Consider the following 13,443-nt stretch of genomic DNA (forward strand, 5'->3'; position numbering starts at 1 on the left):
GGGGTGCCGGCAGACCCGGCGGGGAGCCGGGGGCTGAGATTTCCCTCTTCTCATTCCCCCATGTTTCCTGCCCTTCCCCCACCCCCCACCCCTGCAGTGGGGGCAGAGGAGACCCCGATGCAGCTGGGAGCTACCTGAGCCCCACTGCCACCAGAGGAACTAGAGCGGCAGCACGCGGAACACCGATGCTTTCAGTGTGGAAAGCTGGGACATTTCACCAAAAGCTGCCATGCTAGACCCGCAGCCCCACTGCCTCCCCCTCCTCTCCTTCCTCCTCCTCCTCCTCCTCCAGGAATCGTCCCCAGGCCCGACTAGACTGCCCCCCAAGCCTGTTGGGGGTCTCCAGTGTGGGGGTCGGTTCCCCACCAGGTGGGTGCCTTCCGTAACCCCCCCACCCTCCCATCTGCTATTGCATGTTCACCTCCACTCCTCCCAGTGGGGTGGGGTGGAGGCCCTAGCTTTAGTGGACTCTGGGGCTACGACCAGTTTCATGGATGAAACATTCACTCTCTTCCACAAGATTCCTACCCTGCCTCTTCCTGCCCCCTTGGCAGTGGAGACCATCGATGGGCATCCTCTTTCTTCGGGCGCGGTGACCCGGATTACAGCTCCACTCACTCTGCGCGCCCAGTCCCATGTTGAGCAGATTCAGTTTCACTTGGCCAAGGTTCCCCAATACCCAATTGTGCTAGGTGTTTCCTGGCTCTCTAAGCATAATCCTCAGATTTCTTGGGGGCTTCAACAAGTGGAGTTTGTGTCTCCCTACTGCCGGGAACATAGCCTCCCGACCGAGGCCCCAGTCCCAGCCCAGGCCTTAACCCTTTCCTCCCCCTCCTCGTCTGCTTCTGGCAGTTCTTCAGCTACCGTGATCCTCCCAGAGAAGTATGCGGCTTTTCAGGATGTTTTCAACAAGAAGGAGGCTGACCAGCTCCCCCCCCCCGCCCTTTTGACTGTGCCATTAACCTCATTCCTGGGGTGACCATCCCCGCTGGCTGGCTGTATTCGATGTCGGAGCTGGAACTTCGAGCTCTGTGGGAGTTTTTGGACATAAACCTCAGACATGGCTTCATTCGCCCCTCCTCCTCCCCCGCCTGTGCCCCTACCATGTTTGTGCGCAAGAAATTGGGCGAACTCCGCTCGGTGCATGATTTCAGAGCTTTGAATTCAGTCTCGATCCCCGACAAGTACCCCTTCCCCCTCATACCGGAGATGCTGGAGCGCCTGGGGCGAGCCAAGATTTTCACAAAGTTGGACCTGCATGGTGCCTACAATCTGATTCGCATCCGGGAGGGGGATGAGTGGAAGACCTGTTTCGGCACCCGGTACAGAGCGTATGAATACCTAGTGATGCTGTTTGCCCCCCCCGCGTTTTCGCGTTTTATGAATGCCGTCTTCCGGGACTGTTTGGACACTTTCCTCATTGTGTATCTCGATGATTTACTTATATTTTCTGAGGACCCCCACGCCCATCAGCACCATGTCTCCACTGTCCTCCAGCGCCTCTGCGAGCACCACCTTTATGACAAGCTGGAGAAATGTGCATTTGACCTAACCTCTTTGGACTATCTTAGCTACATTATCTCAGCTGATGGTATCAGGATGGATCCTGCAAAGGTCCAGGCAGTCCTCTCCTGGCAGGCTCCATCCACCAAGAAGGACTTGCAACGTTTTCTGGGGTTTGCTAATTTTTACAGAAAGTTCCTGCCCAGCTTTGCTCGGCTGACATCTCTCACGGACCTCCTGAAGGGCAGGAAATCTCCTTTTCATTGGACAGCATCTGCCCAACAGGCTTTTGAGGAACTTCAGAAGTTTTTTAGTTCTGAGCTGATCCTGTTACATCCCAACCCAAGGAAGCCTTTTGTAGTGCAAACTGATGCCTCTGACTTTGCGGTGGGGGCGGTGCTTTTTCAGCCAGATCAGGCGGGCGGCGGGTTGCAACCCTGCGCCTACCACTCCAGGAAGCTGAACATGTCTGAGAGGAATTATACCATCTGGGAGAAGGAACTGCTGGCCATCAAGTCCGCTTTGGAGACCTGGCGCCATTTTCTGGAGGGGGCACAGCACCCAGTTGAAATTAGAACCGACCATCGCAACCTCGAACATCTTCAGACAGCTTGTGCCTTAAACCAGTGGCAGATTAGGTGGTCGCTTTTTTTCCCCCCGGTTCCACCTTAAGATTTGCCATGTGAAGGCCTCTGACAACCTACAAGCAGATGATCTTTCTCGTAAGCCGGACCTCCAGCCAGGGGGTGAGGGAAATCCCCACCTCTCTGATTCTTCCCCCCCAGAGCCTGGCGGCAGCTGCGGTCCCTCGCTCTTAGGTGGAACTTATTCACTCTGAACAGGCTCAGGATGCTTTTGTTGGCACAAAAGTGGAGGAATTGGGGCTAGCCTCTGGCCTCCCCCACTCTACTCTCTTCTCTTTGCGAGGTGGCCTGCTTTACCATTCTGGCCGGGTCTATGTGCCTTCTAGACCCCTCCACGACAAGGTCCTCCATCAGTGCCACGACTCCCCCACCGCTGGGCATTTTGGCTTTGCCAAGACCCTGCACAGAGTGACGAGGGATTTTTGGTGGCCTCGTGTGTGTCGGGACGTCAAGACCTATGTCGCCTCCTGCCCAACCTGCCAGCAGGCGAAGGCCCCCACAGGCAAGCCCACAGGCTTGCTTCACCCCCTGCCTACCCCCTCAGGACCTTGGAAACTGCTCTCCCTTGACTTCATCACTGACTTGCCTCGCTCACACGGTAAGACCACTATTCTGGTGGTGGTGGATTTGTTTTCTAAGATGGCCCATTTCATCCCCTGCTCTGGGTTGCCCACAGCCAAGGAGATGGCGGACCTTTTTTTGGCGCATGTTTTCCGGCTCCACAGATGGCCCAAGGGTCTCATTTCGGATAGGGGGGCCCAATTCACCTCCCATTTCTGGAGGGGGCTACTTGGGTTTCTCCATGTGACGCTCCGTCTTTCCTCCGCCCACCATCCACAGACGGACAGTCAGACCGAGAGCACCAATGCGACTCTGGAGCAATATTTGCGCTGTTATGTCAATTACCAGCAAGATGACTGGTTTTCCTTGCTGCCTCTTGCAGAATTTGCTTATAACAATGCCTGCCATGCGTCCACCCGCCAAACTCCATTTTTTTGCCAATTTTGGTTACCACCAAAATTTCCCGTCCACCCTAGGTCCCTCTTCGGTGCCAGCAGCCCATGACTTTTTAGAGGAGTTGCGAGCAGTGCACCACCTCTTACGGGACTCCCTCGAGCAAGCCAAGACAGCCTACAAGGCCTCTGCGGACCGACAGCACCAGCCAGGTCCATCTCTGCAACCAGGGGACTGGGTTTGGTTGTCCACCCAATACTTCCCCTCTCACTCACCCGCAAGGAAGCTCGCGCCTCACCGCACGGGGCCTTTCCAGATTATGGCCCAGATTAACCCTGTTGCTTTTCGCCTGGCTCCCCCCCCCATGAAGATCCATCCTGTTTTTCATCGGTCCTTGCTGTCCCCCCTGGTTTCTGGTGCCCCTCATTGCTTGGCCAGCTCCCCCCCGCTGCCAGTGCTGGTGGAGGGGGAGGAAGAGTTTGAGGTCGCGGAGATTCTGGACTCCCGCCTTTCTCGCGTCCGCCTGCAATATCTGGTGGACTGGAAGGGGTACGGGCCAGATGAGCGGTCCTGGGAACCCGCGGAAAATTTGCATGCTCCATTGCTGCTGAGGCGCTTCCACCAGCTGTACCCCCACAAACCCGGAACCCCAGGGGAGGAGCACGAGGGGGGGCCTCATGGGAGTGGGGATGATGTCAGGGTGGAAACTGAGCCCAGAGAGCCCCAGAGCAGTTCTGATTCTGAGGAAGAACAGCAATCCGTGGGAGAGGAGCTCGCTCATCTCTCACAAGCACAGCATCTGGCAGAGATTCCTCCTGCCAGCATTCCTGGGATAGATAGTGACCCTGGCAGTGAGAGAGCGCTGGAGAGGGGCTTGCTGGACGCTCGGCGCAGACGCAGGGAGTGACAACAGATGGAGGGTGCAGAAAGGAGGCGTAGCGCTCGTTTGGCGCGCAAACAACGGTCGTGTCCCGAGGACCCAAGGGAAAGAGGGAGGATCTCTCCCTAGCCCATAAGTTCAGGGTCTTCCCGTGATTCTCCTTCAAACGGGGACCAACTGCCTTACCTAGAGCTTAGGCTACTCTGCTATCTTTCCCCAGTGCTGGTCCTTGCTTTGGCGCTAGCGACTAGTATTCTGAAAGAGTCATAAAGTAATAAAGGAATAAAGTTTTGGAAAGAATTCCTTGTCGTCTGTGTCCTGAGTTGGCTATTGGTGGGGACTGCAAGAGGCAGCTAGGGCACTCCTGACAGCTACATCCTGTAGTAGTGAATTCCATAGTTTAACTATGTGCTGTGTGAAGAAGTCCTTCCATTTATGTGTCCTGACTCTCCCACCAACCAGCTTCATAGGATGACCCCAGGTTCTAGTATTTTGAGAGAAGGAGAAAAATGTCTCCCTATCCACATTCTCCACACCATGTATAATTTTGTAGACCTCTATCATGTCTCCCCTTACCCTCCTTTTTCCAAGCTAAACAATCCCAGCTGTGGTAACCTCTCGTAGGGGAGATGCTCCAACCTCTTGATCATTTTAGTTGCCCTTTTCTGCACTTTTTCCAGCTCTACAATATATTTTTTTAGGTGTGAACAGAACTGGACACAATATTCCAAGTGTGGCTGCACCATAGATTTGTATAGGGGCAGTATGATATTGGCAGTTTTCTTCTCAATTCATAGAATCATAGAATAGTAGGGTTGGAAGGGGCCTATAAGGCCATCGAGTCCAACCCCCTGCTCAATGCGGGAATCCAAGTCAGAGCATCCCTGACAGATGACTGTCCAGCCTCGTCTTGAATGCCTCCAGTGTGGGAGAGCCCACCACCTCCCTAGGTAATTGGTTCCATTGTCGTATTCCTCTGTCAGGAAGTTTTTCCTGATGTTCAGCCGGAGTCTGGCATCCTGTCACTTGAGCCCATTATTCCGTGTCCTGCACTCTGGGATGATCAAGAAGAGATCCTGGCCTTCTTCTCTGTGACAACTTTTCAAGTACTTGAAGAGTGCTATCATATCTCCCCTCATTCTTCTCTTCTCAAGGCTAAACATGCCCAGTTCTTTCAGTCTCTCTTCATAGGACTTTGTTTCCAGTCCCCTGATCATCTTTGTTGCTCTCCTCTGAACCCTCTCCAGTTTGTCTGCATCCTTCTTAAAGTGTGGCACCCAGAACTGGACACAGTATTCCAGATGAGGCCTAACCAGTGCTGAGTAGAGGGGAACTAGTACTTCCTGGGATTTGGAAGCTATGCTTCTATGAATGCAGCCCAAAAGAGCATTGGCCTTTTTTGCAGCCACATCACATTGTTGGCTCATATTCAGCTTGTGATCGACAACATTTCCAAGATCCTTCTCGCTTGTAGTGTTGTTGAGCCACATATCCCCCATCTTGTAACTGTGCATTTGGTTTCTTTTTCCTAGGTGCAGAACTTGGCATTTATCCCTATCAAATGTCATTCTGTTGTTTTCTGCCCAGCGCTCTAGTCTATCCAGATCACTTTGAATTTTGTTTCTGTCTTCCAAAGTATTAGCTATCCCACCCAATTTTGTGTCATCTGCAAATCTGATCAGCATTCCCTGCACCTCGTCCTCCAAGTCATTAATACAAATGTTGAAGAGCACTGGGCCCAGGACTGAGCCCTGCGGTACCCCACTCGTTACCTCTCCCCAGTTTGAGAAGGTCCCTTTGATAAGCACTCTTTGAGTCCGATTCTGTAGCCAACTGTGGATCCACCGGATTGTTGTTTCATCGAGCCCACTTGCTAGTTTGCTCATCAGGATATCATGGGGCACTTTGTCGAAGGCTTTGCTGAAGTCGAGGTATATGATGTCTACAGCATTCCCACGGTCTACAAGGGAGGTTACCTGATCAAAAAATGAGATCAGACTTGTCTGGCAGGACTTGCTTTTGACAAATCCATGTTGGCTTCGAGTAATCATGGCATTGTTTTTAAGGTGCTTCCAGATGGATTGCTTTATGATCTGCTCCAGAATTTTCCCTGGGATTGATGTCAGACTGACTGGTCTGTAGTTCCCAGGTTCCTCTTTTTTTACCCTTTTTGAAGATAGGGACAACATTAGCCCTCCTCCAGTCATCTGGCACTTCACCCATCCTCCATGATTTCTCAAAGAGAATAGACAGTGGTTCTGAGAGTTCTTCTGCCAGTTCCTTTATGACTCTAGGATGCAGTTCATCTGGCCCTGGAGATTTGAACTCATTCAAAGTAATGAGGTGTTCCTTGACCATATGCCTATCGATCTCAAGCTGCAATCCTGCCCCTTCAGCCTGTACTTCGCCTTTGCCAGGGGGGTCATAGACCCTCTTTTGGGAGAAGACTGAGCCAAAGTAGGAACTGAGCACCTCTGCCTTTTCTTTGTCATCTGTTATCGTTTTGCCATCCTTACTTAATAGCTGAACAACCATTTCTTTCCTCTGCCTTTTACTATGCACGTAGCTGAAGAAAGCCTTTTTGTTGTTTTTAGCATCCCTCGCTAACCTCAGCTCGTTCTCAGCTTTAGCCTTCCTGACGCCATCCCTGCAATTCTGCGCTTTTCCTTTTCTAATTATGCCTAACGAGGGCCTCATTTGAAAAGCAAGGGAGGCTGTACAAAAGCTGTGTGTGTGTATGTTTATGAACTAATTCAGACATTAATTCATTAATTTATATGGTGCTCTTCTTCCAGGGAGCTCAAGGCAAAATATATAGGATTCCCCAGGGTTCCAAGCAGTAACCAGACCCAGACCTGTTGTGCCATCGGCCTTCAGACCATGCTCTGTGCTGGTGATGCTTTACATACCACCATATTTAGGGCGCATCGACTGACAGTGGATTTCTGGCAATCCTGTCTTTGTTTCCAGAGATTTCAAAATTGTACTGTGATGCTTGAATTCTGTGGAAGCACTGGGAGCAGAAAAATGAATTGGCGAAAGATAATTATGGGATGGATGCCTCTAAAATGTTGCAAGCCAACTCTTTGCAACAGATGTACTTTCCTGCTGAAGTCCTACAACTTGAATCTCCTTAGGTATGTACAGGTCAGCAAGATAAATGAGCCCACTGGCTTAAATCAACCACTACCACCAAAACAGTTTAACTGGCTCGCTTAAAACAAAGCTAATTACAGCAGATGGTATCTTCTGGGAATAGGAAATTTACGAGAAGGATCTTTCCTCTAGTTAGAGTAATCTGAATAACAGGAAGCTGCTTGCCAGCTGGTGTTCCTCCTGTTTCAAATGTGTCCAGTGTCATTGCCTTCTGGATGTGTACTGCACTACTGTAGTATACCATAAAGACATGGTTCAAGGGAACCCAAATGACAGGAGCAAAGGATTTTTCAGTCTATCATAACGTGATAGATTCTTCTATTTCACAGTCTCTGGGGAAAGCACTGCTACATATTGTTTTATTTCTTGCTCTGTGTGTGGTTTTTTTAAAAAACAAACTGCTATTATTTCAGCCTTTGGAACATCGCCTGTGTACTGACCTGTAACAAGGCTGGGTATACCTTTGAAAAATAAATATTAAGACTTGGGTTGTTCTATGACTGACTTGGTCTAGTTCAGTGATCTCTGAACAGGAGCTTTAGCTTCATTGGGTAGTCTTATATTTGAGGACTTGCCAATGTATATTTGAAGACCACACTTTCCTTTGTCCTAAGGTGGAACATCTGTCTTGCCCAATGGGTTGTGCCAGGGAAACCTGCAAATCTCTCAATGGCTTCTCGCGGTAAAGGACATTTTTCATTTTGGCAGTCTCAATTTTATTTAGCATTAAGCAGTGGAGGCTGGTGGCTCTGATTTCAGTGGGGCTGTAAATCCATTCTGAGTTTCAGCCAGAACCAGCCAGAACTCTAAAGGAGCTATCTGAGGTGCTGAAACTATTTTGGGCCTGGGGTTCAGCAGCTTGGACAGCTCCTTTAAAGTTCTGGCTGGTTCTGACTGAAACCTGGAATGGATGCACAGCCCCACCGAAATTGGAGCCCTCAGCCTCCTCTGACATTTGAATGGCTGAGAGCCAGGAAAGACTTTGCAAAGGTGAGGAAAGGGTAGCTGTATCCTTTAAAAAAAGAAAAAGTGCACTGTTCTTTTCTGTCACAGCCACTCTAGGATGGAGGAGAACGGAGGAGATACCGTCTTTGTCAGCTGTTCACTGTTCCTTGCAGATGTTTAGTCCAAGCTGGCAAGGAAAAGGCAAGGCTGGAAAGTGGTGGTAAGTGGAACAGTTAGAGGGAGGAGTTGCCCTGGGGCTCTCCAGAGAGAAGAGGGGTGAGTTGGGGTGATTGGGATCTAGAGTTATGAGGAAGAACTGGGATTGCCTGGGCATGCATAGCTGGTAATTTGTATGACTAGGGTTTGAGGCAGTTGAGGTTGGCTGGGGCCCAAGATCCAGAAAGATCTTGCTGGAGTTGGCAAAGATACCTGCCTGGAGAGAGACTGATACTCAGAACACACAATACTGGGGTAGGTGAATGAATGGTCTGATTCTGTATAAGGCAGATTCATGTTCATATGTTCAGAGAGCTGGGGGAAGCATGGACCCTAAAATGCTGGCAAGGGGGCGTGCTTGAGGAAGCTGAATAATGTATTCCTTATGAGTTGGGGCAGGATGATACAGTTTGTGAAGGCATACAAAGTTTTTTGTTTTTTTATGCAAAAAAGTGTATGGCATACAAAGTTTTTTGGTTTTTTATACAAAGAGGTGTATGGAGCACACACGTAGGTCATAAAGTTGCATGATCTTCAATAATGATTCTACATAAAGCCAGGCTCTGTGTTTTACACATGGTCATGAATTTATTTGTAAAGTATCAATAGCAAGCTCAGCATAGTATGATATATATGCCCACATATATATATATATATATATATATATATATATATATATATATATATATTGATAATAGTGCTCTGTCCACATCTTTTTGAAAAACATTCAAGGGCTCAGAATCTTTTAAGTATGCTTTTGTGCTTCCTATTACAACTAATACCATACCTTACACACAAGGATATAGATAATGTGGGTAATTCTGAGATTTTTTGATCCAAAAATGTCAACAAAATAATTAAAGGGATATCAATCACTTTAAGTCCATCCCTTAAAAAAAATAAAATTCAGATATACATTTTGCAGACCAGCATCTATTGTACCTAGGCTGAGATGCCATCAGAATAAGGTTGCTGTCTAGCCTATATAAAACCAGCCTGACTGGTTCTTTCCCTGCTAGCTACATTGTTCAGTCTATATTCCAGCTTCAGTGCTTGATATGGAGCAACTTAAAATGCGCATAAATTTAAATATATCAACAAATGAACAAATGAAGTGGGGCAAATTAACAGTGGTCAGAACTGGGAAAGGTAGAAGAATATGATGAGAAACATGGCACAATCCATCAGGGAAACTCCTGAAAAAGCCTTATTGAATGGAATGGGAGAATATATGGGCCACATAAACTTGTGTTGTTCCATTTGTCAGCCACGTAGTTTCTACTTTTCAACAGAATTCTATTGCTCAAAACTAAGCCAGTGTACATCTTTGCAGGTCAGTCATTTGTTTCAGAAGCTGGTGGTCTCTTATGAGGCAAAATATTTTTGTGACCATTTTGTCTTTGTATTTATTGTAGAGGCCCAGTATTGCTTGCTGCCTGGAGGCTCTTTTCGCAAAAAGAAAGTGGCAAAGAGGCCAGGATACATGAGAACAGAAGTGCTGAGACAGATTGAATTTCAGCCTCCTTCTGACAGTGAACCATTCAGCCCAAAGCGGCTTGAGCATCATGGCAGAACACACTACAGAAGTTGTAAGAACTGTTCTCAGAAAAGACAATGCAAAACTGAGTTGGGATTGTTCCATTGTAACTCATGTATAATCTGTGCCCCAGTTTCTCCAAATGTGGCAACCAGATCACCTACTGCTGGAAATACAGCAGAAAGTCTCAAACGCCTGGCTGAACTCAGAGTGCAGAAATCAGAAAAGCTAATCCTACCTGTTTGTCCTGTGTTTGCTGTCCATAAAGGTGATGTCTTGCCTGCCTACAGCTCATATTCACGGCAGATCCATGTGCTATACTGTGAAAGAGACAAGTCATACTGGTGGATCACAGGAGAAGGAAAGAATGTATGCTTTGGGTCATAAGGAAGTGAACAACAACCAGGAATATGAAATCAAAGAAATTGCATGTAGCTCTTCCAGTCCTCAAGATTGCTTTAATTCAAGTTTTAGCTTCATACAGCTTTCACTAAATTCAGCTTTGGAAACGAATGACGTTGGAGGCCCATCAGATTGTACCAAGCCTAAAGAAGTTCCACAGCTGTGTGGAGTAGGAAAAGCAGAAAATGTTAATTTGCACATGCCTGGGGAGGGACGAAGAATTTCAAGGAAAGAACTGCGGGCTTCATCTAACTGTATGCGTAGCGAAGATTGCAAGTGCCCAAGGGAATCTACAGAGGATGATAAATGGCAGGATTGTGAGACGCTCTCATTTTTACATGCAAATGCTGCATTTTCCTGTTCCACTGATTCTTTGGATGCAGCATCTGCTGGTTCTTCCGTGACTTCGGGCTATGAAAGTAGTAACACTGTTAGTGATCACAGCTGGGATTTGCTGATGAAGAAATATGAGCCAGTGCTACAGGACTGCTTACTGGGCAACCAAAATATAATCAAGGTTGGAGATTGCTTCATGCCTATTTTGTGCTATAGGGTTTTAAGCAAATCAGTCCATAGGTTGCAGTGCAAGACAAAAAGCAGTCATCGAAACACTTATTGGTGGCATTTCTACCATGGATTAGAAAATATGGTTATGAAAATGTGGCTGGTTAGGTATAATCAAACTGTGAAATTCAGTCTCATTGCTATCCTGTTATTGCCTCCTCGTCCTTCTTAGACTCTTGACTCCCTGGCACACAATCTCCTGTCTTCCATATATCCCTCTTCTGCCTCTAGGCTCTATGTTAGGTTTTTCCTCACTCATTTCCTTCATAGTTTCCTCCATGCTTCTTCCATCCAACTTTCCAAATGGCCTTTCCCCTCCTTGCTTCTTAGCTCACTGGTTATGCTTGATTCTTTTATCTCTAATTAAAAATAAGGAAGAATTACTAATATCTGACTTCACATTTCTTGGTTGAAGCATGAATGGGTTGAGACGCATAGAACAAGCAGCTTGTGCTATGTTTTCAGATTTTCATGTGAATGGGCATTGTCACACATGTAAAACATGAAACTTGTCTAATTTTAGAGTTTGACATATGCTCTTCTAATGTATTCTATCTTGGTACTTCTGTTGTTTTTGAAAACTGTGGTTATTGTAGAATACATAAATATCAGAAATTTGTGAGTGAAGTGTGAAATCGACACATTTGAACTGTTATGACTAGATATGTGGTTTTTATGCTGTAAATGTGTAAAACCTTCCCCAACCTGGTGCCCTTCAGATATTTTGTACTACAGCTTCCAGCATTCCTGACCATTGGCCATGTGGGCTAGAGTGGATTGGAGCTGAAGTCCAAAAGGTCTGGAGGGCAGCAGAGTAAGGCTGCTGTAAATATTCAGAACAACATATAGGAATATTGTTAATTGCCTTCTAATTAATGCAGGTAAAATCCTTAATAAGAAAGCTTCAAAGGCTTCAAGAGAAGGCAGTAGCTGATGATGACTATGAGAGAGGTGAGTTTTTCCTTTCTACTACAGGAATATTTTTGACAATGATTTGCTGCTATAGTTTTGTAGGGATGGTGAAGTCTCAGTTACTCACCCCTCTAGCCAGGAACTCAGGATTGGTTACAATAAATTCTTATCTTCATAACAACCCTGTGAAGTAGGTTGGAGAGAGAGAATGATACGCCCAAGGTCACCCAGCTGAGCTTTATGACTGAGTAGGAATTTGAATCTCAATCTTCCATGTGCTGAGAGGAAAGAAGATTAATAGCATGTGAAAAAGCAATTATATGCTTTACTACATAGGGCTAATGATATGTGATATGCAAACGTGTGTAGTGGAGTCTTGATTTGTGAAAAATTCTTATGAAAGAAAAGCGTTTTGGGGAGAGGGGAATTTAGAGCTGAGAAGTGGCAGGGGAGAAGGAGTGCTTCAGCCTTTCCTTGCCCATCACTTCTTTGCTCCAAATTGCTCCCTCTCAAAGTGGCTGGTTTTTTTTGGTTTTTTTTAAGACCACCAGGGGTTCTGTGACACATGCTGACTGCCATTTTGCATATGCAGCCCACGGTGGGGATGCACCACAGCTTGTCATCTCATGCAAACCCGGCGAGGGTGGGCTGTTGGCATGGTTAACAAAGCACCCACAGCCCTAATACCGACCATGGGTCGTGGGTGGTTTGTTAACCATGCCAACAACCGACTCTCACTGGGTTTGCACAACACAATAAGCCTGTGCTGCATCTTGCATATGCAAAATGGCAGGCAGCATGTGGCACAGAGCCCCTGGGGGCTTACCATGTTTTGCAAACCAGTCATTGTGTGTGTGTGTTTTCTTCTCTACCTAGTTGCTACAGGAGAGCCAAAATGCAGGATTAAAGAATATGAGGGCCCAGCACTGAACCATATTCTATACTCTGGCAAATCTCTAAAGGCTCACACGCTTGGGATCACTTGGGTTTTGATTACCTTCTAAATGGCATCTTTTAGCCACACTCATAATCTAGACAGCTGAAGAATGAGAAGTTCAAAAAGGATAGATTTCCCTCCCTCGCCTGTGCCTTCCTAACCCTTTCAATGCATAGTTGTGGGTGAAGATGGGATTCTAATCTATGGCATCTATCTATTATGTTGATGTTACACTATTACACTATTGTGTTTTGGCGTGAGTGGCTATTTCATTCATGCTCTGTTAGGTCATCAACATTTGTAATGCCCCAGAACTGGTTCCATGGCCATTTATCTCCAGAAGCCATCATATTCTGAGAGAATGCCACTTGTGTAAGTTTTGAAAGGCAGTGGTTTGCACTAAGGAGTCTTACATGTGCCTAAAGATCCATGAAAATGTAATGCTGGATCTTATTGTGCAATTTCCCAAGCTAACTTCGGAATTTTGCTTTACCTGTGTCTTCAGGAGTGATGAATGTATTATAGTTCTGATTTTACAGTTTCATGTATCATGTTGTCTGAATGCATGTAAGGAGGAACATTTAATGCTGCAGAAGCAACATTATGTAGTTCTTTCCATCTTTTTGCTGCTTGACCTACTTCTTTCTCTCTTTTCCCTTCTCCTGATGCTATTTTCAGGCGGGTTTGGGGGCACTGCTTTTTATTATTGTGTGTCATATGAGCAGACTTCTCAAGATCTTTTGTGAAATGCACATTGTTCATCTCCAGGGAAAGCTTATGATCTTGAAAGCTG

The 13,443-nt window shown here is 46.9% G+C and overlaps 1 protein-coding gene across 1 annotated transcript in view; it reads left to right on the forward strand.

The window, feature by feature from the left end:
* The window catches only part of DISC1 (DISC1 scaffold protein), a 204,885-nt gene that overhangs the window by 12,588 nt on the left and 178,854 nt on the right, over positions 1-13,443 (forward strand). Inside the window, 4 exon segments of the mRNA XM_084819275.1 lie at positions 8,200-8,302; positions 9,714-10,152; positions 10,154-10,754; positions 11,683-11,752. Of these exon segments, the coding sequence (XP_084675401.1) occupies positions 8,200-8,302; positions 9,714-10,152; positions 10,154-10,754; positions 11,683-11,752 (1,213 nt within the window).

This window comes from Heloderma suspectum, chromosome 1, assembly GCF_057233095.1.
Source record: "Heloderma suspectum isolate Gila_16-S chromosome 1, 16-S_ref, whole genome shotgun sequence".
Lineage (NCBI taxonomy): Eukaryota > Metazoa > Chordata > Lepidosauria > Squamata > Helodermatidae > Heloderma > Heloderma suspectum.